Source organism: Telopea speciosissima, chromosome 1 (genome assembly GCF_018873765.1).
Source record: "Telopea speciosissima isolate NSW1024214 ecotype Mountain lineage chromosome 1, Tspe_v1, whole genome shotgun sequence".
NCBI classification, from domain to species: Eukaryota; Viridiplantae; Streptophyta; class Magnoliopsida; order Proteales; family Proteaceae; genus Telopea; species Telopea speciosissima.
This window is the reverse complement of record NC_057916.1, coordinates 66,576,257-66,600,118: the sequence shown is the minus strand read 5'-3', so window position 1 is coordinate 66,600,118 and position 23,862 is coordinate 66,576,257. Positions and strand designations below refer to the sequence as shown.

Here is a 23,862-nt window from a genome sequence, read left to right as displayed (position 1 = left end):
AACTGAAATCTCGGATTCTCGGTCTCTCAACTCTCAACTCTCAACTCTCAACTCTCAAGACTCTCAAGTATAACCCTAAAGCTCAACGTTCTCTTTGCCTTCCATTCATTGTGACTAAAAATCTACAATCCCTCTCTCTCTGGTTTCATATACATATTGTTTCATGCCTTATTGCGCACATCTTCGTTGTTACAAGAGACATCGTTCTGCATGCGCAATCACCAGTAGCAACTGTCAAAGGTAAGTCTCTCTCTCTCTCTCTCTCTCTCTCTCTCTCTCTCTCTCTCTCTCTCTCTCTTGTTTCATATGCATCGTTTTCTTCTTTATAGCATTACCCCTGATGCCATTTCTACCATTCTAATTTCTAGCGAATCCATCTCTTGGATCGTCCTCTAAAGTCCCAGAACTCATTGTTCAGGTTGTCGATCTCAAGTCTGTCGGCAACAGATTTATGTGAGTTTCTATCTTTCAGATTTTTTTATTTTTTATTTTTTAAACTGTATGAATCTGGTTGTTGTATGTTGGATTTGTTATTAGTCTTGTCTACAGTATCACCTATTGCTTTATATTTGTTGGATTGTTCCATATTCGGATACTGCAGGTTTGGTTGGGTTTTAGATCAAGCTTTTCTGTTTTATTATATTCCTTGCATTTTATGTATTATGTGATACATGATTTCAAATCGATTTGAAAAACGGAGTGTAATGAAGTCATTTCTAAGAAGAAATAAAGCTCAATAAATAGAAAACAGTAAATGGACAATCGGATGGTAATCAGATAGAAACATTCGGATATTTGGTATCCGTTGCTAAACGAATCGAACCGGATAATATCCGGAATCCATTTAACAAGTCGAATTCGAATTTGATATTGTGTTATTATATTCGACGGATATTCGGATCGAATTCGGATAGCGGAATTGTAAACGAATTCGAATTCGGATAGTACCCAATCCGATTCAAATTCGATCCGTTTACATCTCTACTCCCACATAACAAAGGTCCATACATGCACGTTTACTAGTATATATAGGAAAAAGTAAGAGTGTCAATGTGGAACCGAAACCGACCATTAAAATTGAATTGAATCGAACCGTAGAAGAATTGGTTCGGTTTAGATTTTTAAAAAATGAAATCTTCTTTCGGGTTCAATTCGATTTCATTTTAAAGTTAACATAGTTTGATTTGAATCGAATCGAACTACAAAGCCTACTTTCGAACCGAATGGTAAGAACCTTGTGTACTTGGTATTGTATCATTGTGTGCTTATATGAAGTAAGGGAAATTGAACTAACCTGAGAAGTAAATCCATCCAAATCAAAGATTTGAGAGTAGCGTTCCGATATCATCCTCCTGTGGTAATCTGTGATGGCCAACCGATCTCTCAATGGCCGGGTAAAGGACCCATGTGGAAATATAGGAATTCAGCGTCCTAGAGCAACAATAGAAAGGAGTGTGGGCTGTTTAGAGAGAGGTTTTGGGCTTGGGAGGGATGCCATGGTCCTTCCATCATACGGATACGAGCAATTTTTATTTTTTTTTTGTGACTCAACAGTACCGTTAAGCGTGACCTCAGGGAACGGGTCGGGTCAAGTAAGGGTGTTAATCGGATGGTTCCGGTATTGGTCTTCGGATGGGTCTACACCAATACCAAATGTGCCAATGTTAGAATCACGTCATTTAGTTGATGGGATCAAATCTAGTTTCTGTGTCAATTATTGACAGGACATAATGGTAAGTGTTCCTAAACAGTTCTAAGCATTGTAGAAAAGGGAATAAAACTTCAATGGTTCCTAACAAGATGGTTCTATTATTGATATTGTTTTTATTTTATTTTGGGTAAATAGAAATCTATTGATGATAGGAGTGCGTAGTAGCTAAGGCTTCAGTTATACACAAATCATAAAGCCACTAAGTACTGAAATTAGGCCAAACCGTTGTGCGCACTAATGGCATGGCCTTCCTGAAAAGGGAATGAATTATACCATTTGCTCCCCTTAAAAGAAAAGAAAAATTACAATCTTTAAAGATGAAGGAAAGATATCTGAAGTCTTTGAGAAGTGGATCGATCTTGAGGGTACAAGGACGACACTGAATTGTAATCCAGTGCATTAAAGTTGCACGGTCCGATTCCGGCCACTTTAACCTACAAAAGACCTTCCTCCAGCGCTGCCTTCAGCGTTGCCCTTACCGCAAGAACCTCTCCCAATATAGCAGAGTTAAAAGATAACTTTTTTGAAACTGTTAAGATTTGTGCCCCAAGGCAGTCCCTGATAATAAAACCAAATCCACCAATACCCGCATACAAAGAGAGGGAAGCATGAGTATAAATTTTTAATATACCAGATGGTGCAAGTTTTCAAATTGGTCCATCACAAGCCAATGGTATAAAGGTTGAAGATGTTGAAGGCGGACAATTTTCTGCTCTAAACTTCTCCATTGGCTGCATGATATGCATTAAAATATGACTCCCCATGATGTGCATTAAAGGTTGATACCCCATGATGAACATTAGTATTAGGGACTCCTAGACTTGCGTTAGTTTTTGAAACCCCTTGACGTGCATTAAGGGTTGAAATCAATTGATGAGTTGTAAACACTTGAGGGTCAAGACCCACTTAATGAGATTTGGGGTGAGGGTTAATGAGAGAGGTTGATAAAGCCTGAAAACCATTAAGAGGTTAGATGGTAATGAAGTGAGGTGAGTTATGAGAGAGGTCATGGATAGTTAAAGAAGGGGTAGACATTAAGATGGGTAACAGTTACATGAAGAGATAAAGATAGGTTGACCTTGAAACCATTGAAAGACTGAGTATTTGTAGATTGTAAAGGCAAATTGAATAGAGTAATTGGGATGTTTAAAGATAGATCATGGGTCATCGAAGAAGAGAGAGAGGTTGGATTGTAAGTAACGGTTCCAGGGAGCGTGGATGGTGGACTGACCTAGGAAGCTAGTAACGTAGTATGTTGGACCAACTCGATCATCACATAGGGGTGTCGTAACCATGGACCGTTGAAGTTGCCCCCCTCTTTGACTAGTCAGCGGTTGGTGCATTGCATTGCCGGCAAGGACTAACTGATTAATCGCTGAAAGAACTCCATTACCACCTTCAGCCAAGGTTTGAATAGTAAAGCTTATTAGCATATTCTCTAACTGTCGAGCATAAGGAACACTAGCACGAAGTTCAAAACTAAAACGTATAACGATGGCTTTTTTGCTATGTAGGGGGGATGAGGAACCGGTAGGTCTTGATGCAAATTGACTCTTGTGAAGTGCGTGAAAACATCCTTGGCCACAATTTTTGCTTATCTACAAAAGAAGATACATTAATTTGGTCTGCGGCGAATGACGGGAAATTCTCTACTAAATCCCTTTTAAATGAAATAAGGAAGGCCGAAGTGACAAAACCTTTTGCAAAGTGGTTTTGGAACCAAACTAGTCCTACGAAAATCAGTTTTTTCCCCTGGCAAGGGATGTGTGGTGGTATTCCTACAGATGCTGCTTTGAAGGGTTTGGGTGTTCCCCTTGCATCCAAATGCCATTGTTGTGGTCAACCTAAAGGAAAATCAGTGTGCCATTGGAGGGTAAAACGGCTTCAAAGGTTTGGGGTTTCTTTTCAAGGCTCTTTGATGTGGAAGTGGTTCAGGCGCAGGGTGTCAAAAATAGAATCATGTTCTAGCAAAATCATGCTAATGATAGAACCCTTTGTGGGCTGATTACAGGTTTTATTCCCTCGCTTATCATATGGGAGCTTTGGAAGGAGAGAAACAATAGGAGGCATAGTGAGAATACATGTTCTGCTAGTTTCATAGTGGAGGCTATTAAAAGTCAGGTTAAGGAGCTTCCCTATTCTTCTCTCACAAAACATCCCTCGTTGAAGGAGGCGCTCATTATCCAGGTTCTTAATCTTCCTCACCCTCCAATTATGTACAAGCCGCTTATCCATGTGTATTGGTGTCCTCCATTTAGTGCGGTGAAGCTTAATGTAAATGGAGCTTGCAGAGGGAATCCTGGATTTGGGGGAGGAGGGGGAATCATAAGAGATCAGGAGGGGCGGGTGTTGGCGGCTTTCGCTAACTTCTATGGAGAGTGTACCAATTCCATCGCGGAATTCAGAGTGATGAGGGATGGCCTCAAACTTTGTGCGGAGATGGGATTTTTAGTAGCTCACGTGAATTCGGACTCATCCATGATGGTTTATTGTATTTCCAGTAGAAGATGCAAAACTTGGAAAACGTGGTATTGGTTACAGAAGATTTTCGATTTAGTTGATGCTCTTTGCCAGAGTATAGCTTTTAATTTCGGAGAAGGAAACAGGGCGGCGAACTGGTTGGCAAACTTGGCTTGTGATTCGGCAAGTAATTGTATTTTTTATTCTAATTCAAATTCGTTGGATCTTAGGCGAAAATTGCGTGAGGATGCGGCAGGTATTCCTGTATTGAGAAAGCAGTAGTTGCCTGTGGGGCGTTGTAAAGGAAGTGCAATTTTTTTCGAGTGATTATTGATTGTTCTCCAGGTTGGTGTAAGGTGGGAATGTCCCCCCCCCCCCTTGTATTAAATTATTTTGATTGTTTCTATTTTAATAAAATCCTAAGGGCCAGCCCGGGTCCTTGAGAATATTCGGGATAAAAAAAAAATGGCGGCTTTTTGCTGCTGAACTTTGATACAACTCCTTACATCGCACTTCCTCATGTCCCAAAATGTCATAATAAGAACATAATCCATGAAAGCACTCATACTTAATCGAAAGATTCACTCGCACCCTAGACCACCACTGGATTTGAATGGATGGCTTCATAGGAATACTAATGTCCAAGACAATACAATAACGAATGTGCTGAATTCGATCTCCCATTTGCATTCCTTGAAAAAGCATTGCCTTGTGGGGGGTACCCATGGTTTCTGCCAACTGAAACGCAAACTCCAGAGATAGGAGTTCATATGGTATATGATGAAGCTTTATCCAAAACTCAACCTTCTGAATCTCCCATAAACCATATCTTCCCTCCATCTTTCGAGAACACGGAGGTTACCTGCAATACTCTAAGGGTCGTCATCTAACACATTCCTGAGGTCATTCCCATTAGAGAAACCTCTATCTCGCACGTAGTAATCCACGTTACTACTAGTCATTTATTCGCGACGATGAGGCTTTTCATGGGGTATATAACCAACCAAGGTATTCACCCATGCTATTCACCCATGCTTGAGCAACGCTATCTTCTATATCATTTCTATTCTCAAAAATATCATCAGGATCTAGTACTATATCTGCTACTGGTGGCTATATCTGCTACTGGTGGTTGATGTTCGGTAAGGAGTTCCAATGGTCTTCTGTCTTTGTCTTTGTCTTCGTCTTCGTTCTCATCTTTTCATTTGCCTACGCCTTTGCTTGGATGACTTTCAATGGTCATGGTGATTTCACTCACAAGGAGGAGAGAACATGTTGAAGGAATCAAATTTCATATAGTGATCTATTTGTTTGGAATAGAAGTTCTCTCATTGTTAGTATTGTAGATCTTTATATTATCATGGGATATTCCTTACTTTAAGAAAGCAACTTGAATACAAAACCATGATGGATTTCATGGTTTTACCTTTTTTTTTTTTTGGGCCACTTCCACCCCCTAAGTTTTGTATTAAATACAGAGCGACTCCCTGTGTTTCTAAATTATACAGTCACACCCCTTGAATGGACGGTGTTAAATAATACATTTTAAATACCAACTTTGCCCTCTTCTAATATCCTATTAATACTCAGTGGGAAATTTCAACTTTGCCCTCTTCTTCCCCAAATTTGAAGTTGCCTCCATTGCTGACCTTCAACTCCATCACTGACATGCAACTCCACCGCACAGGTATTCATTTAGACATCTATGTCTTCTCCCTCTATTCTCTCTCGGATTTTTTTCTCTACTCTCATTCATTCGTTATTAACCCTAAAAAATCTGCAAACCCAAACTTTGAATCTCAACCTAACATGGTCTTCGTCGAGTTCCCCGCAAAAGTTGCAGCGAGAATTGCAGCATCAGACCTTGCTTGCAATGGATCAAAAACGCAGAATCCCAAGCACATGCCACTATCTTCCTCGCCAAGTTCTATGGCCGTGCTAGGCTCATGAATCTCATTAATGCCGGACCTGAACACCTCCGTCCTGGTAACTACCCCCTGCGGCGGCTGGAATTTGTTTCCCTAAGGAGAAGAAATCTGAAAACCTTTCTGAATCTCACAGTTTCAATGATAGAAAGCCTGATCTACACCTCGGAAATGAAGAAACCCGTAGATGGGTTCTCTGTTTCTGCCTCATCTTCCTCAAATGGAACTCTGTTTCAGAGGAGGATCAAATTTCATCCCGCTCGGAAGTCTTTCACTAGTTTTTGTAATGACAGTGGAGATTTCCATATCGAGACTTTGAATCCCAGCTCGGATTCTCAGAGATCCGCCTCCCAAAAGGCTGTTGCATTGGCTTTGGTGGGGAAGAAATTAGAGGGCGGTGATTTTTCTGAAATTTGGTTGGATCCATAGCTTTTTTCTGGAACTACGCTTCGAAGAATCGTGAGTTTGTTCTATTAGGTTTTTTCATTAATTTGATTCTGTTGTAAAAATTTGGGTTTTGGGATTCACTGTCATCGAAACCGATAAAGTGAATTTCCATTTGTCACTGTTTATTGAACGTGTTTCAAGTACTGCAATAAGTTAGGCTTATCTACGTTGATCCGTGGTATTTGTTGTGGGTTTTCTCATAGGAATATTATCGTCGGTCTTGGCTTGTTTGCCTCGTTGTAATTCTAGGTTTTTTTTACTTTATTCAGTAGTTGTGTTTCCCTGATCATCAAATTTGGTAGATGCTCAATTCACTTTCGTTGTGTTCAGGTTCTCTTTGAGAGGGATTAATAGAATATTTTGCAGGGTGCTGGGTTGGAAAATCTGGGGAATACTTGTTTTCTGAATTCAGTATTGCAATGCCTGACGTATACAGAGCCCTTTGTCGCATATTTGCAGAGTGGGAAGCATCAGTCTTCATGTGAATCTCTCTCTATCTCTCTCCCTCACTACATAGTATCGGGAGGAAAGATGAGTTCTTCCCTCTACCTAATTTGTCAAATTCTTCCACTGGAATTTATACGATATTGTAGATGTAAATGTCCATAAAGCTTGCAGCTCTGTCAATCCGCCGTTGAAGTGGTTCTGAAAGGTGCTCTGATGGTTCAAATCTCCTCTGAAGCAGCGGTAAACCCATGCCCTCTCCAAATCTTATTCTGATTCGAGTAATAGGGCAGGGGAAGGGGGTGGTAAGGGGTGGTAAGCTCAAACCCGTAATAGGGGTATATTAGTCATTTTAAGTCATGAATTACCAACACCATACCACTTAACGGGAATGATACAATGGAGTGGTTGTATAATTTAGAAACACAAGGGGTCGCTCTATATTTAATACAAACTTCAGGGGGTGGCGGTGTAATTTTCCCTCTCTTTTTTTGATAGAGTTTTCATCTACCCATAGAAGACGGTTTACCCACCATCCTAGGGTTCACAAACCCTTCCTAGGGTTTTAGTATGTTCCAAAACACCCTTCCAATACCCATTCTTGTCCCTCAATGAATGGGATCTCATCCACCGTGGGTGTAGGGAAACTCGGTTCTATTTTTTTTGGTACACATGGTTTAACTCCTTCACTCTTTATGATCACATTTAAGCTTCTCAAAATAACAACTAAGAATTATTGATGACCAAATAATTTTACTGCATTAACCAAGCAAGTTTATCATAAAAGAACTAAAGGTCCATCAGCTGAGACATCCATAAGAGAAAATACCACCTAAATACATCAAACTACAACCACAAAACTAGAACACAAAAACATGAAATATACCCTTTGAATCGGTATTGGCGGTTCCGATTCCATGCAATACTTAACGATATTTTGGTATTGGTAGCATTCAGAATTCCATCCCAAAATCATCCCATCCCATTTATTATTTGATACCAAATTCAAATCCTAATATCGTCTCGTTTATTAATGGGGCGGTCCGATTTTAACAAGACGGTTATAGATTCTAGTCAAGGCTTTAAAACACGGAATCGACCATTGGCGATTCCGATCTGGAATGGATATCGGCCCGAATTGGTGTTCAAGAACCCTAGAATCAGTCCTCATATAAAAAAAAACAAGGACTTTTCTAGAGTTTTTGGATGTGAATCGACCATATCAAAATCAATGGAAATTAGGATAGATCATAGTCGATTCCAATCCAAATCAACTAATTCACCGATCCAATTCTTAAAACCTTGATTCTAGTCCCACATTGACACCCTTACTTGTGTGTACACTGTATATCCATTAGTACTACTAGGGCTGCAACAGGGTCGGGTTGGGCCGGGCTTTATAGAACCCTAGCCCAACCCTAAGTCCCCTTAGCTGGGCCCAAGCCCGACCCGACCCTGACTCAGGGCCAGAAAAATCCAACCCTAACCCGCCCTCAGGGTCGGGCCGGGCCGACCCTGATTGGCCCTGATCATGGGGAGGGGGAAAAAATGCGTGGGCTAGAATGGACTGGGAAGAACTTATTAACTTTACATAAAATAACAATATAATAAATTATATATAACACTTATTGTCTTCATATATAATATATTATATAAAAAAATGTGGGTGAAATTTAAAATCTATAATGTATAAATTATATCAATATATATTTTATAGTATAACTTAAATCAGGGTCGGGCCGAGCCAGGCCGGGCCAAGCTTAGCTCAAGACCTCAACCCTAACCCGACCCTACCCTAACTCAGGGCCAGAAATTTCCAGCCCTGAACAGCCCTCAGGGCCAAATATTTCAGCCATGACCCTGTTCGGGCTCAAGGCGGGCCAGGGCGGGTTCGGGCCGACAGGGCTGAACTTGCACCCCTAAGTACTACTCATACTTGGATTTTGCCAAGCTGTGTGATCCCTGCAACAACACATGGGTCAATGAGAGCATGCACGAAAGCATCTAACAGGAGTGGAATTTTTAATTTCACAAGGGTGGGACAATCATTTCACCTTTCATCTATATGGGTTTAGGCACCATGCAACCAAACACAAATAGCTAGGAGTACATGTCAAAATTGGCTCCAAGTGAAAGAAAAATAACCCCCCCCCTAACCTTTTTTTCTGGTTTTTTGGGTACATTATGGCCACACCCAAAAAAAAATGTTTGTAACTTCCATGAATGAATCAAAAATGCAAAATTGCCTTCTAAAAAAGTTCAATCTCATAAGCTCTTGAGTTTTAGTAATATTCGACCTTGATACTGTACTTATACACGATGAACCCACTGTTCAAGTCGAAGCTGCTTCAATGGAGGTCCAAGGTCTGGTTTATTTCTCCTGGGATGTCGCCATTTCCCTGCAATCTCTACTATGGGCTCGCACTGAATGTTGGTTCTTTCTGATAAAGCCTTTCTCACAACTCCAACAGCCTCTCCTCCATCAATCCGTGAAATCATACTCTCATTTCTCAAATTCTCGTCAATAACCCTATCTCTTCTCGGAAAATTTCTATTTGTTTCTCTTATGATTCTGTTCTTTCTTGTTGATATGAATCCACCATCACCAACTTTTTCCTCGTTTTCTTTGTCATCACTGCTAAGAATTGATTTCTTTATTGAAGCTCCACTGGCTGGTGATGTTTGATCAACCTGTGTCGCTGTAACCTTGCTTTCTGGTATTTTCTCTTCTGCAATCCTCGTCTCAAGCAGTTCTTCTGAGGAATTTCTACTGGATTTCGATGAAACAAGAGCGTCGTCTTCTATTGCATCCAGATTTGGTAGAGCATTTCGACCATTCAGGTCCAATTCTTCGTCATCTTTTAAAGAAACAAAATCATGGATTTGTGCTTGTTTTCCTTCCAAGCTTTCATCTGAACAATCATTTCTGCAAAACGGGTTTTCATTACTGTCCAACAGATGGTTCCCCTGTAGCTTCACATGGAAATTAATTAGGAAAACGGTTTTAGAAAGATTAAATTAGTTCCTTGCAAGGACATATGCTTCAAATTCATTGAACATCACTAAGAAGAGCAAAAAGAGTACCTTATTTAAACCCTGATTTTCTAGGTTATCGTCATCACTAAATCTCTGGCATCCAACGAGCCCATTGAATTGGCCCAAATCCTCCTTTTTAATTCTGTTGATATTTTCAAGACCAAATCCTTCGCTTTGGCTATCTCCAGGACTAAACCCTTCTCCGGTGTCCAAATCCGGAGATTCATACACATAACTGGAGAACCAGTTCCTTAAATCAGGAGGCTCTGATAGATCAAACAAAAACGACGACGAAAAATATAAAAAGATATGTAAGCACTGAGAATCCAAAATTTAAAAGAATTAGTAATCCTAATCGGAAGGACAATAAGTTGAAAGATTAGTACGAACCAGAAGGAAAGGAGAGTGAATATGAAGAATCCGGAATCTACAAAAGAACAGTTTGAAAAAAAGTCAGAAGAAATTTGCTGCAGAGATGCAAAATAGAAATTTGAAGGTTACAGAATGGAGCAGTCGCTCCTCACCTCAGATTCAGATCCTTCGCCGATAGAGAAATTGCAGCTACTGAGATTTATATCAGAAATCTCAGCAGGTTCTCCGTTGTTTGCAGCCATGGAGAATGTAGAAAACGTCAAAACGACGAGGAACGTTAAATGTGTTATTCTTGTTCATTTGTAAGTCTCTTTTTGAGTTTCGGTTTTCAAATTCCCCGGGTGGTTTGGCGCCAAACTAATTTTCAAACCTTTGGGAGTTGAAAAGATAGAAACTTGAAAGCTGAGTTTCTCTAGTACACCAAGATAACGGTCTATTGTCCTCCTTTGCTGGCTTACTTGCAAAAAACTAAACTGAATTATTGGAATCACAGATCTTCATCCTCTCAAGTGTTATACACTGCTTAGTGCATCTTTAAAGTGCATAAAACGGTGGCCATTGCATTTGAGAGGACTATCCTTGTTTGTTGACTTACTTGTAAAAAAACTGAATTACTGGAATCATGGATCTTTATCTACTCAAGTGTCATGCACTGCCCAATGCACCTTTAAAGTGCATCGGACGGTGGCCACTGCACTTAGGAGGATAAAAATCTAATGCACAAGTAAAGTGTACCGTCTGATGCACTTTAAAGGTGTATTGGACAATGCACCGCACATGAGAGGATAAAAATTCCTGGAATCACTATAGCCATTCAATATTTCAATCAAATCTATGAATTCTCAGCTACCCATTCATATAGACTAATATGCCCAAAGAACCCTAAGCATTTTCCATTGAATTACTATTACTAGTCTGACTGAGTACTTAATTTTAGGGTCATGGGTACAACTAAATCTGCACTATTTTGTTACATTCAATTAAGAGTATATATAGAATAACTAAGGAAACTCTCAAACTCCTTTAAACTGATTTATCTATCCTCTTTCCAGCTTTAAAGTTGGAAGGGATTGAAGGTACCTTCAAGGATAATTAATTAATGTGCAGAGAAATATTTTCTGTACCTTGCCTCTGTTTTGTTCATTAAGTGATGCAATACGCATTCCATAAATTCAGTATCTCTATTTGTGTATAAACTCTAGTATCCTCCACAATGAATGAAAATATACGACAATCAAGAGGCTAAAGCGTAACGCTTGTAAATGTTCACGGAAAATTCATTTCACAAGTACAACTATGAGCGAGTGATATGAAAAACCGTTTCTTACACATGTCGAGAACTTACTGTCCCGGATAAACGTTACAATAATTGACAACCAGTATAGCATGAAAATCCTCATCCCTTCTTTAACTTTTTAGGAACAATGCAGGCCAATGAAATGTATTTGGCTTCACTCGCCCACGGTTTTCCTATACCAGACGGGGGTTTCAAGAAGGTTGTTTATACACGTGAGGACGTTACAAAAGCTTAATGTATACCCCTATATATTCAATGAGACGCTCCTCTGCTGTTTCAAGGTCGATAGGGAGATCAGAACCAAGAAGGAGATCGGTTTCTCTCTGTTGTCCAATATATTCCTCTTGTTGCTTCTAGTGCTAGACCTCCTCTATCTGCCCAATTCATCCCTCTTGTTGCTTCTAGTGCTAGACCTCTTATATCTCAACATTGATCCAAGTTTAGCATCCAGTATCCTTCTTGGTTGCCGGTCAAGTGTACCATCTAAGTTGAATTTACAAAAAGTCGGCTCCAACAATTCACAGTATTTATCAGTCGATTGCACTGATACTGGGGGAAGAAGCTCTATCTTATAGGAAGAAGAAAAACCACATGGATATGAGGAGTCCTGATTCCAGTTTTACCGGTAAATCTCAGGTAATCTTTTCATCCTTGATCACCATTGAATCAATAAAACCATTTTTATGGACATAAATGCATAATCGCATAACTTTTTAGCAATCGGCTCAATTTCTCATGGTTGAGATAACAGTTGTTTCCAGCCTGACTCAACTCAGCTGTGTCATGCTCTGGCCGACCTTGTTCGCAAATCATGCTCTCATTTTCTTCAATAAGTTTATCCTCTCTGTTTTTTTTTTTTAACAGTTATTGTTTATTAGTTAAAGGTTAAGGAACCAAAGGCACTTGTTATTCCACCGACTCACAAGGTTTCAAGCATGGTTCTTGCAAATATATGAGGAGCACAGAGTTGGTTTGGATATCATAATATACATACCCCATATGTTTCACTTTAAAGGATTTTACATTTCTAACATTCAAGTATTGCCTCAGCAGCAAACAGATGGGTTATTGCATGATCCATTGACCAACTTATTGTTACTCAGTATAGCTTGCAAGGTACTATGTGTTTGATCACTGTGGGATCAATTATGATAAGGATCATCAGTTGCCGTCCCCAGTAGCTTTATTGTAGGCATGTAGCTATGATATAAGGTGAAGAATAAGCATCTCAGGTTAGGACTGCAAATCAAAGCAGGCCATCGATACCCTGTAGATGCTTTTTCCTCATACTCCAAGTAACAACATGACAACTACAGGTAAGGGAAACTATGAAAGGTCCGAGAAATATTTTAAAGGATCGTTGGACTGGATGATAGGACAGTGGTCATTTGTACCATCACCACTGGAGCTAAACAATCAGACATCTAGTCTGTCCTCAAAACAATTGGTACCTATCCAAGCTATAGGATTCATATCGAGTCCCAACCAAGAGCTTATGCATATTGAAGTAGAATGATTTGATGAGCTTTACCAATCTGATACAATTATTTGTCCAAATATTTTGGTGAATTGGGACTCACACCCAAGAATTGAAGCATGCATGGTGTTACCCACCCCTGTGTGAAAATGCGATTAGTGCCTCATGTAGAGAGGATAGGGAGCTACCCATATGAACCCACCATATAGGTTGCTGCTTATGCCCATTTTAATCGTTATAACAGTTACAGGGAAGCATCAATATGCAAAAAGATTCTTGATACTTGTTATGCTTTAGTTTCTCCCTTTCTTGAATATAACTTTCAAGCCGTCTTTCATCATGGTACATGAAGGACTGGAATTGCAGATTGTCTATACTATCTATTTTTCAAAAATTTGTGGGGCTCTATTATTTTGAAATGATAACAGAACAATTAAAAATATAGTTCAGATATTGTATGAATTTCTTGGTCTACTTTCCCAAAGAATTTGATGGGTGAGGTCACACTCGATGGAAAGGTTTCTTGGGTGAGTATCATTTGTAGTTATGGCAATGGAACCATTACAGTTAAAGAATTTGCAATCCATGCTGGAAGTAGCAGGTGTAAACCGTACAACAATACATAAACAAGGACTGATAAATCCCTGTGCAGTGCCAGAAAGAAGCCAGGGACAAGCAGGATATACATGCATCCAGTGAATTCCAAGCTGTAGATACCCAGAAAGACGATGTTCATAGGAACGACAACATTTGCCATATTTGTGGAGGTGATGTGGAGCTAGTCTGTTGTAATTGCTATCCATTAACATATCCTGAAGATTGTGTTGGCATTAAGGTGGAGCAAGATCCAAACTCTTACCACAGTTTGTACAGAGTTTCATATTGATGTGTTTAGTATGTTAGTGTTCCTAGAATAATATGTTATCTTGATGTTTTCTACTGCTTATCATAGATACTTCCTGAAGTCGCTTTCCATTGCCCAATTTGTGTCTGCACAATTTGTGGGATGGTTGGTGATGATCAAGCCCCATTGTTCATATGTTTTCAATGCAAAGAATTATGTAAGTGTTCTTCATTTTATATCTTATATTTTATATTTTTTTTCAGATTTGTGTTTAGCTTTATAACTAAACTAGTTACTTCTGTCCACCTACTATAGATCACTGGAATTGTGTTGGAGGAGATCCCAGTCGGTGTCCCTACTTCTGTGGGAAAACTTGTAAGGAGGTATTGCTCATTAGTTCTCATTCATATAGCACCCAAAGATTCTCATTTTTCTACTTCCATTCCTTTAGATCTTATCTTAAAAATTCATCACTGATACCATTACTTATATAATATTGAAGATCCATTCCTTATTTCACCTTCAATGGGCACTCCCCAAATTCAATAAATTGAAGCCACTCTTTATATGTACTTTTGTTTCTTGGTAATGAACAAGAGCAGATTCTTTTGTGAATAGTTGACAACAAACTAACTTGCTTGCGTTATCAGGTGAACTTGCAATTGGAGAAGCTCCTTGGGGTACCACATAACATAGGAAATGGGCTTTCATGTACTCTCTACCAGAGTATGGGTCTAGAGACAGTATCACGCCATGGACTCCCTTTGGCTGAAATGATGGAACGCAATTCAAAGCTTGCTCTGGCACATACAGTCCTTGAAGAATGCTTCTCAATCATTGTTTTCAACTCTGTGTAAGTAGTTAAGTACTATGGCAGAAAAAAAAAAGTTCTTTTTCTTTTTTTTTGTTTTTTTTGTTTTGGGGGAAGGGTGGGTAGAGAAGACTTGGTTAATTAACTTGATTATGGGTTGTCCCAACGCCTTGGTGCAACGATAAAGGTTGCTCCATTGTGACCACGTGGTCACGGCTTCGAGTCTGAAAACAGCCTCTCAGTGTTTGCGGAAACAGGGGTAAGGCTGCGCACATTATGACCCTCCCCAGACCCCGCAGTGGCGGGAGCCTTGTGCACTGGGTACGCCTTTTTTTTATTATGGGCTAGCCCAATGCAATACTAAGAACCAAAATCATGAGAATTCCCCATCTAATCTGAAGGAAAAGGTTTTTTCTAGTCTAACAATATTTGCCACATAGCAAATTAAAGAGAGCTGAAATTTTGTGGACAGATAGGTCTCAACCCTCCCTCTCACTGTTCAAATTTCAGTCAAAACGAAGTTGGCCAAATGGCGGAATAAAGATCTAAATATCTGAAAAATATTAATTTTTTTAAAAATAAATGGATGGCTGAAAGTGTAAGGAAAATATGTCAATACAAGGGATGACGCATGATTTAATTTTATTACAAAATTTGACGTGTGGCCACTGGCCAATCTAGAGATTGTATACCTTTTTTCAGATGTCCATATGAACAAAATTGCTACATCACCCTTCAACATGGCAAAACTTGGTTATGGACTAGAGAAACCCTCTAGTGTTTCTAGAATAAGAGAACTATTTTTCTTCTAATTGGAATTTGAATCACCTGGTCTATGTGATAGAATTTTACCAAAAATATATATGGTAGAAAATAGTCAGCTTGTAATAAAGTGTCCCAGTGCCATGTCGGAAACCCTTTCCTTAAGAACTGTTTGGTTAGATGTGAAAAAGAGAATTGAACTGAAATAAATTTTTAATTGGTTAGATTAGAGTTAAAGGAAAAGAAAATATAATAGAAAGTTTATGTGATGGTTCTCGTTGGAAGTGAATTAACTTGGTATGAACTATGAAGTAGTGAGAAAAATGAATAACATAGAAAAAGTAGGAGTTGATAATATTGTAATCATATTTCATACTACTTGTCAAGGGGAAAAAAAAAACATATAAGACCCACAAAAAATTGTGTTATTGTTAAACACATAAAAATTAATTTTAAATGTAAAATTTATATTTTAGTTCCAGTATTGGCTTTTTTCACTTTTATCAATGAAAATGTTCTTTCTTACATTCTTACCAAAATGGGGCCTAATGGGAACTTTATATCTTCACTCATGCGGATGATTTATGTTACTTGAAATTTTTCTTGAATCTTTTTCAAAAGACATTAATAGTCCAAATCCATCCCATAACAACCATATATACATAACTGCTAGTATTTGCATTTTTAAATTCTACTTCCTCCTTTTAGATCAAACCTGAGCCTACTCGACTGTCTTGGGTTCTACACTTTTACGTTGGAGAGAAAAGATGATGTAATTGCTGCAACATCAATCAGGTATGCTTCCTCAAAAGCTCATAAGTCCTATTATATGTGTTATTTGGTTTCTCTCAAGAAAATGGATGTTATATCTTAAAAGATTTAAAAAAATGATGATGATGATGATTGTATAGGGTTCATGGTACCAAGCTAGCGGAGATGGCGTTTATTGGAACAAGAGAGAAGTATCGATGTGAAGGAATGTGTCGTCAATTGGTAGATACAATACGATCTGTAAGTTAAATTTTCTATTTGTATAGTTATCATTGCATGCATATGTACCTAAGTGCATGTCTATTAAAGTAGGGTGCAACTTGTCGTCACTATTAATGCAGGTGAATTAAGAAGTTTTAACTTTCTTTTAATTTTTCTTGACTTATTCCCAAAAGTTATGTAACGCAGCATCTAGTACAGGGACAAAAAATATTTTTCAAAAAGCAAAAAGTTATCTAATCTAATATTGAATGCAATATTTATGTGAAATAATAGTATTTACCTCATTGGGAAAAAAATTATTGTCTTAAATGGAAAAAGATAAGGTTACAACTTCTTAGTTCACCACTTTGGTCACAATAAGATTTTCCCATTAAAGTATTATTTCTTGAAAAACGCTTAGGATTACTGATTTTATACTCCATATTTCAAAATGAATTCAAAGATGGCCCCCTAAATCCACATAGAGGCCAAAATGGTTTTTCTTATGATATAGCCTGATGTCTTGAGTAATGACAAGTTCAGCTTCATGTCGTGAACTAGATTTTAAAAGATTTTGGGGTTAAAAGCATTGACTGTTCTCATGCCGAAATAGTTCCTAATTAAGTACTCATTATTACATGTTTAAAAATCATCAAAAATTTTGAAATAGGCTTTCTTTAACATTAAATCAGAGTTTTTATTTTTTATTTTTTGTGAAAATGATGATATCTCTTATTATCGTCGATGGTTGTATTGATAAATTTTATCGACAAACATAAAATCCGATTTAAGGCCTTGTAATTAAAAAACTTTTTTTCACTTTTGTTTTCTTGATATTATATATGTTTTTTTGCCTAAGTTCTTCTTTTTGTTTTTTCTTTTTTTTGGGGGGTTGGGGGGAGGGACAGAGAGGGTAATCTCTTCATTTAGGATCTTATGCCAATACAATTTGCAGATTCTTCTCTCGCTCAAAGTTGAGAAATTGGTCTTACCATCGACCCCTGAACATGTTGATTACTGGACAACACATTTTGGATTTGTGCATTCTAATGAGATACAAAGACAAGAAATGTTGTCCAAGAATTTAATGATGTTCAAGGATACAGTTTTATTGGAGAAGACTTTATTCCTACATGATGGTTTTAACGAAGAGCAAAATGGAGCCGGTGAAGGTACTTTAATAAAAATAATTTGTTATAGATATCTGTCAATCTCACTCCCATGCCTTCTTCACTTAACAGTATGTTTCTTTGTCATGCAGCTTTGAATGGTAATATTGAATCGCAGATTAATAATGACAACAATGGTCCTAGAGGAGAAGATCAGCCACTCGAAGCCCTTCTGTTTGATCTGAACCTTGAATCTGAAGAGGAGGTTACTATGGATAATGTGCACCATAATAATGTGCAAAACAACAAAGAAGAGATGCAACCCTTGGGGATATTCCTTACATTGGAACCTGATGGTAGTTTGCAACTCACTAAAATATTCACTGGCCGCTCTGAATGCCTTAGACATATTAGTTTTTGACAATGATCAACATCTATGAAATGTTTTAAATAGTGCATATTTTCTTTACTTATTGCAACTCATGTATAACCTATATTTAGTTCCTTCAAGTCTGGATATTATATGAATAAATTTTTTTTTTTGTGCAAACCCTTGAATAAGTGTTCTCATCCTGAGTTTGAGAGCTAGATCTTCACCAACAATTGCTAAAGTTGGGTATATACCATCCATGGTGGTATACTTGGGTTATTGCTTTCATAGGAATCTATTTAAAAAATACTCCACTACTCTTAAAAGCAAATCCGTTTATTTTTGTAGGTTGTTCTATATGAATTTATGAAATTACTTTCAATTTCATTTGTTTTTGTCTTATCTTCTACTATTATGTGGAGGTAAGTTCTTGTTTTAGTTCTTACAAAATAAAAATCTTGTTTTATGATCCTTGTAAAATCACATAAGCAACCAAGAGGGGAAAAATAAAGAAGCGCAGAATAAAATCTTAATTAAAAATTCCTTCAAACTCTCAATTGTATGTTATCTCAGATCTCCAAACAAATATTTGTAAAACACAATAAAGTGAATAATGGAGATGAAGAGACAATGAGAGACAACAAACACAAGATTTATAGTAGTTCGGTATGGCCTCACTACCGTCTTACATCCACTCCCAAAACCTTTGTCGGCTTAGAAAAACAATCTCTGTTTAAAGGAGGGAGCGACACTTTTATACCAATATCACTACCGCAATCAAACAATTTCCACTTAAAGGGGGAAGCGGCACCAATGCATACTCTCCTTGCAGAGTAAGAGAAACACTCTCCACAGATTTAGGGTCTCAATACCCTTCACTAACTCAATCACTAAAATATGATTCACAATGCCAAAAGGTCAAACACCAATTTACCTCTTTAATATACATATTTGCAAGTGCTATTGACATTGGATTGATCCCCTTGCTCAGTGGCTCATAGCTCAATGGCTGAATGATTTGCAAGTTGTATGTAGCTCATAGCCTCCAGTGCTCAATAGCTCATATGATTTACAAATTTATGCACAAGTGCAGTTGGATTTTCACGATTTCGACAATGTTTCTATGTACTGCCCCCAAAGTCTCTTATTGAAACATTGGCTAATTCTGACAGTGATATAGATATAAATATATGGGATCAAATCTTCTCCCCATCTCAAGGAGGGCCTACACTTCTTTTTCCTAGTCGATCTTGCTCTTTGAAGTGGTTGTCAAATGTGAGGCGGACAGCGAGAGCAATTCTATTTTTCAGTTTCTTCTTTCCAACTTCGAGAGTGACATGAATCCGACCAACCAAGGAACGTAGTTCTGTAGCCGTATTCTATTCCACCTCTTTTCAATTTATAGAGCATTATCCAAAGGTAAACAAAAAAATAAAAATTAGCCGTTATGTTCTCTAACAAATCTATTTTTTGAACTCCGGTTGACCGACCTAGCATCCATCGATGTCGGTGTTCTGTGTAATCAGTGGCCCATGTTTTGGTCATCCACTCTTCATGTACTACACAACCATCCGCTCTGCTTAGAGCCGATTGGCCACTAGGTGTAGGAATGATCTTCTCATAGTTTTAAGTACATCATTTGGACATAATTTCCACTAGGCTCTTATGCCATGCCAAGTGAGCCAAAATAAGATCTATGACACAGTAGGAAGTATGGAGCTAGATCTCATTCTAACACTCATGACCCTTGAGTCCTCAATGTAAAGAAACCCTAATTCCAATGAGGAAGAAAGGCAATTTTGTTAATAAACTTCAAGATACTTTGTTTTGTCCCAAACTACCCTTATATAAGGAGGACGAATTACAAAGGAAAAGGAAATCTAAATAAAATAGGTAACAAAATAATATAGAAAAATAAGATAAGAAACTAATATCCTGAAATCACACATAAAATTTCGGAGGTCGTGTACACCCCTAAAACATGTGAATTTGAGTCTGAAACATCAATCCAATAAATGAATTGTTGCTTGTAGAGCATTGACTGTCCTTTCTAAAAAGGAATTATGGCTCCCATGATTCCACCCTAACGAAAAGTTACGACCCTTGAAAAATGAGCTGGAAAATTAATATCTTCGACCTGATCAAGTAGACTTCTGCCGGTCCAACCGATCCAGGAATTCTTTGAAAACCTTCTCTACATCAGTCCCTCCGACTTGTGGAAAACTCACCCTCAAGTTGTCATTTCGATAAAACAGTGCCCCAAGAGGGAAGTACTTATGCAGGTTCGCAACATTGAATGTCTTCAAAATACCCATGGTTGAAGGAAGATCCACCATATAAGTATTGTCATTATTTTTTTACAGAATCTTGTAAGACCCATACTTTTTAGGTTTTATCTTATTATAAGACCCAGTTAGAAATCATTCGTTCTGCAAGAAAATCATGACCATGTTGCCTTCTTCAAAAACCTTAGACCGTCAGTGCTGATCAATTGTTGTAATACTTGGTATTAGACGCTTCAATCCTCTCCAGAACTTTTTCTTGGACAGAATGAATTTGCTCAGCCATCTACTCTGCTATTATACTTGAACTAGAAAGCCTTGATAATTGAGCCAGATCTACAGCATGATGTGGAACCTTTGATCGAAAAAGGGAACATCCTAATGGAGTTGTGGATGGTGTTGTTGTAGGCAAATTCTGCCTGAGCAAGAGCACTGTTCTACTACTTTGGTTTGTCTCCACAAATGTGCAAATCATATTCCCCAAGGTTCTATTTTACTATTTCAATTTCGGAATGTGCAGTACTACTATACTTCAGGCTGGCCAAATCTCCTCCACAAAAGTCATCCAAAAAGCAGCAAGAAAATTAGGATCATGATCAGAAACAATAGAAGTGGGGACACCATGCAACCACACAATATCCTGGAAGAATAACTTAGCCACGTATACTGCATTTGAGGTCTTCCGATTGGGGATAACATGCACCATATTTGAAAATCTATCAACCACCATGAACACAGAATCAACACCCTGTTGAGTCCTTGCGAAGCCTTGTACGAAAGATCTTCCCAAATAACCTTTGGCATTGACAACATGTACAACCCCGTATTTTAACTCTATCCTTTTTCCACCTGACACATTGGGCAACTTCTTATGATGGTTGCAACATCCTTTTTTTCCAGGTGGGGTCAATAGTACCTCCTCAATGCTCACCACTATTTTGTCACGTCCTAGGTGTCCACTTAGCCCACTACCATGTAGGTCTCAAATAACCTTTTTTCGTAAGGACATCCATGGGATGCACAACTAGTTCCCTTTAATCAAATAACCATCCACCATATGAAAGTCCCATGTAGGCTGTTTTTGTACACACTTCTCCCATGTTACAACGAAGTCCTCATCTGACTCACTCAACTCCTTAATGCATTAGAAACCGACAACTTCACTGCTCAATGTAACTAGAAGGGTAGCTCTCCTAATCAGAGCATCAACAACTTTGTAAGTGGCACACGATTTATGCTTGATCACGTATCAAATTGATTGAGAAAGGATGCCAACCTGGCGTGCATTTTATTTATGCGCTTCTGATTTCTTTGAGATGTCGACGATCAGAATATATCACAAACCCTTTATTAATCAAGTAACTCTCCCAAGTTTTTAAGGCACGAAACAATGTATACAACTCTTACTCGTAAGTCGACCATTTTTGTCCGGCTTCATTCAACTTCTCACTATGAAATGCTACAGAGCAACCCTCTTGGGACAAAACAACCCTAATGCCCACTCTACAAGCATTGCACTCAATCTCGAACACTTTCTCAAAGTCAAGCAGGGCAAGTATTGGAGAGTGGTCAACTTCTCTTTAATCAAGGCAAAGCTCTGGGTAGCTTCGTCAGTGTACCTAAACTTTCCTTTCTTCAAACAATCAACGATTGGTTCCACAATGCTACTGAAGTTTCGAATAAAATCGGCGATAGAATGTCGCCAACTCATGAAAGTTTCAGACTTAAGTAACAGTAGTGGGGATTGGCCATTCTCTGATCACGCGCACCTTCTCTTCATCTACATGTATTCCTTCGGCACTGACTACAAACCCAAGGTAAACTAAATGATCCGTCATAAAATTTCATTTATTCAGATTGATGTATAATTTATTATCTCGCAATACCGACAATGTCTGTTATAAATGATCCATATGCTCGTCCTCGTTGCAACTATAGATCATGATATTGTCGAGATAAACTACAAAAAAATCCCCCAATATGGATGAGAAAGCTCTACAGATTGAGCACTTCTAATTTTTTTTTTTTCATCTTCCTCATTTTGTATTAACTTGGTGAGAAGGTTACCGTGCGTAATAAAAGATTGGAAGGGTAACATTTAGGGGTGCAATAGGGTCAGGTTTTTGAAAACCTAGACCCAACCCAAGGTCCTCAAGGCTCAACTCAAGTTTGACCCAACCTAAGTCAGGTTGAGATATTTCAGCCCAAGCATAGTCCACTGGGCTCAGGGCAGGTCAGGTTTGGCCCTATTATCATTAAAACATTTGGTTAGTCCAAATAATAACCAACTTCTTTTGATAGGTAGACCATATGGAGAGTGAACTCATGACCACTTTTTTTATTATTTATTTTTGATAGGAAAGGGGGAGGGACGATGTGAACCAGGAGACTTGAACCCAAGACCTCCTGGTAGCAATGGTCTTTTACGCACCACAAGCTACCAAGTGCGTTAAGCACTGAAGATATCCACTATCTCTTCTTCTTATTTGTAAACTTTCATTTCCTCGGAATTAAATAAGGGTGTACCCAATGCATGAGGCTCCTGCCAGTGCGGACTGCGGAGTCTGGGGAGGGTCATAATGTACGCAACCTTACCCCTACTTTCGCAAAGATGCTATTTCTAGACTCGAAACCCGTGACCACTTGGTCACAATGGAGCAAACTTACTGTTGCACCAAGGCCCGCCCTCATTTCCTCAGATTTGTTGGATTAAAATAGGTACAAACAATTTAATTCCCAACCTAATTATATATACAGGCATGAACCCAAGCTTGACCTGACCTTGGTTCGGACCTAGGAATCTTAACCGTAACCCTCCCCTTCAGTCTAAAAAGCCCAACAATGCACCCCATACTTACATTTATATCAAGTAGAATGATTGGACAAGAAAGTAAATGGGACTTTTTCAAATTTAAAGATTGAATTTCATTTGCATTAGAATTTGTGCAAATAGAATTTAGCTTGATAGAGAAATTGTACCTATGCAAAAAATCAATGTGTGAGATGTTTCTTTAACCGCCCCAAAAAAAAGAAAAAAAGATGTTTCATTCCTATAAAATTTGTTATGATGATAAACACTTTAAAGAAAAGGCAGTAAGTTAAGAGATTAATTAGTTAAAAAAATCATCTAACCTAATCATACTGATTTGTCTAAAATTAGAATTAAACTTCTTGTGGGTCCCTCTTTTGAAGTTGGGTCTTTGACATCCGCTTTCCATTGTAGACCTTTTGGCACATGCAAAGCTGAAAAGGTGATTAGGCTGAGAATTATCCAGGTTCTATGAACCTTTGAACGCGTGGCTGATAATTTGGGCATCAGAACCAAGTACGGTGGGTCCTATTCACCCCAAAGCCGTGAAGCTGCACACAGTTTGGCGTGAGATTGTGAGAGTGAGAGAGATCCACCCGCAGTGATTCAGGAAGAACGTTTGCATATACTATCGAGCATAACAACCGTTGGATTAGAATCCGGGTGGTGTTCTACGCAAATATAGGTGTCTTATACTACAGCATAGTAGTCGTGCTGACGTCTTTTTTATTTTT

At 38.4% G+C, this 23,862-nt stretch overlaps 2 protein-coding genes across 2 annotated transcripts; one reads left to right on the top strand and one right to left on the bottom strand.

The window, feature by feature from the left end:
* Positions 1 to 10,005: 10,005 nt before the first annotated feature.
* On the bottom strand, positions 10,006 to 10,701 carry LOC122653216. The gene is made up of 3 exons (XM_043847170.1): positions 10,548 to 10,701; positions 10,414 to 10,450; positions 10,006 to 10,289 (listed from the first exon to the last, which is right to left on the bottom strand). Exons 1-3 carry the CDS (start codon positions 10,635 to 10,637, stop codon positions 10,006 to 10,008), a joined length of 411 nt encoding a protein of 136 aa, XP_043703105.1. The 5' UTR covers positions 10,638 to 10,701.
* A 5,569-nt stretch (positions 10,702 to 16,270) lies between these two features.
* LOC122653208 lies at positions 16,271 to 18,088 on the top strand. Its single transcript, XM_043847160.1, has 4 exons — positions 16,271 to 16,381; positions 16,498 to 16,597; positions 17,514 to 17,730; positions 17,862 to 18,088. The coding sequence occupies exons 2-4, from the start codon at positions 16,523 to 16,525 to the stop codon at positions 18,086 to 18,088; spliced, it is 519 nt and encodes a 172-aa protein (XP_043703095.1). The 5' UTR covers positions 16,271 to 16,381; positions 16,498 to 16,522.
* Positions 18,089 to 23,862: the final 5,774 nt, after the last annotated feature.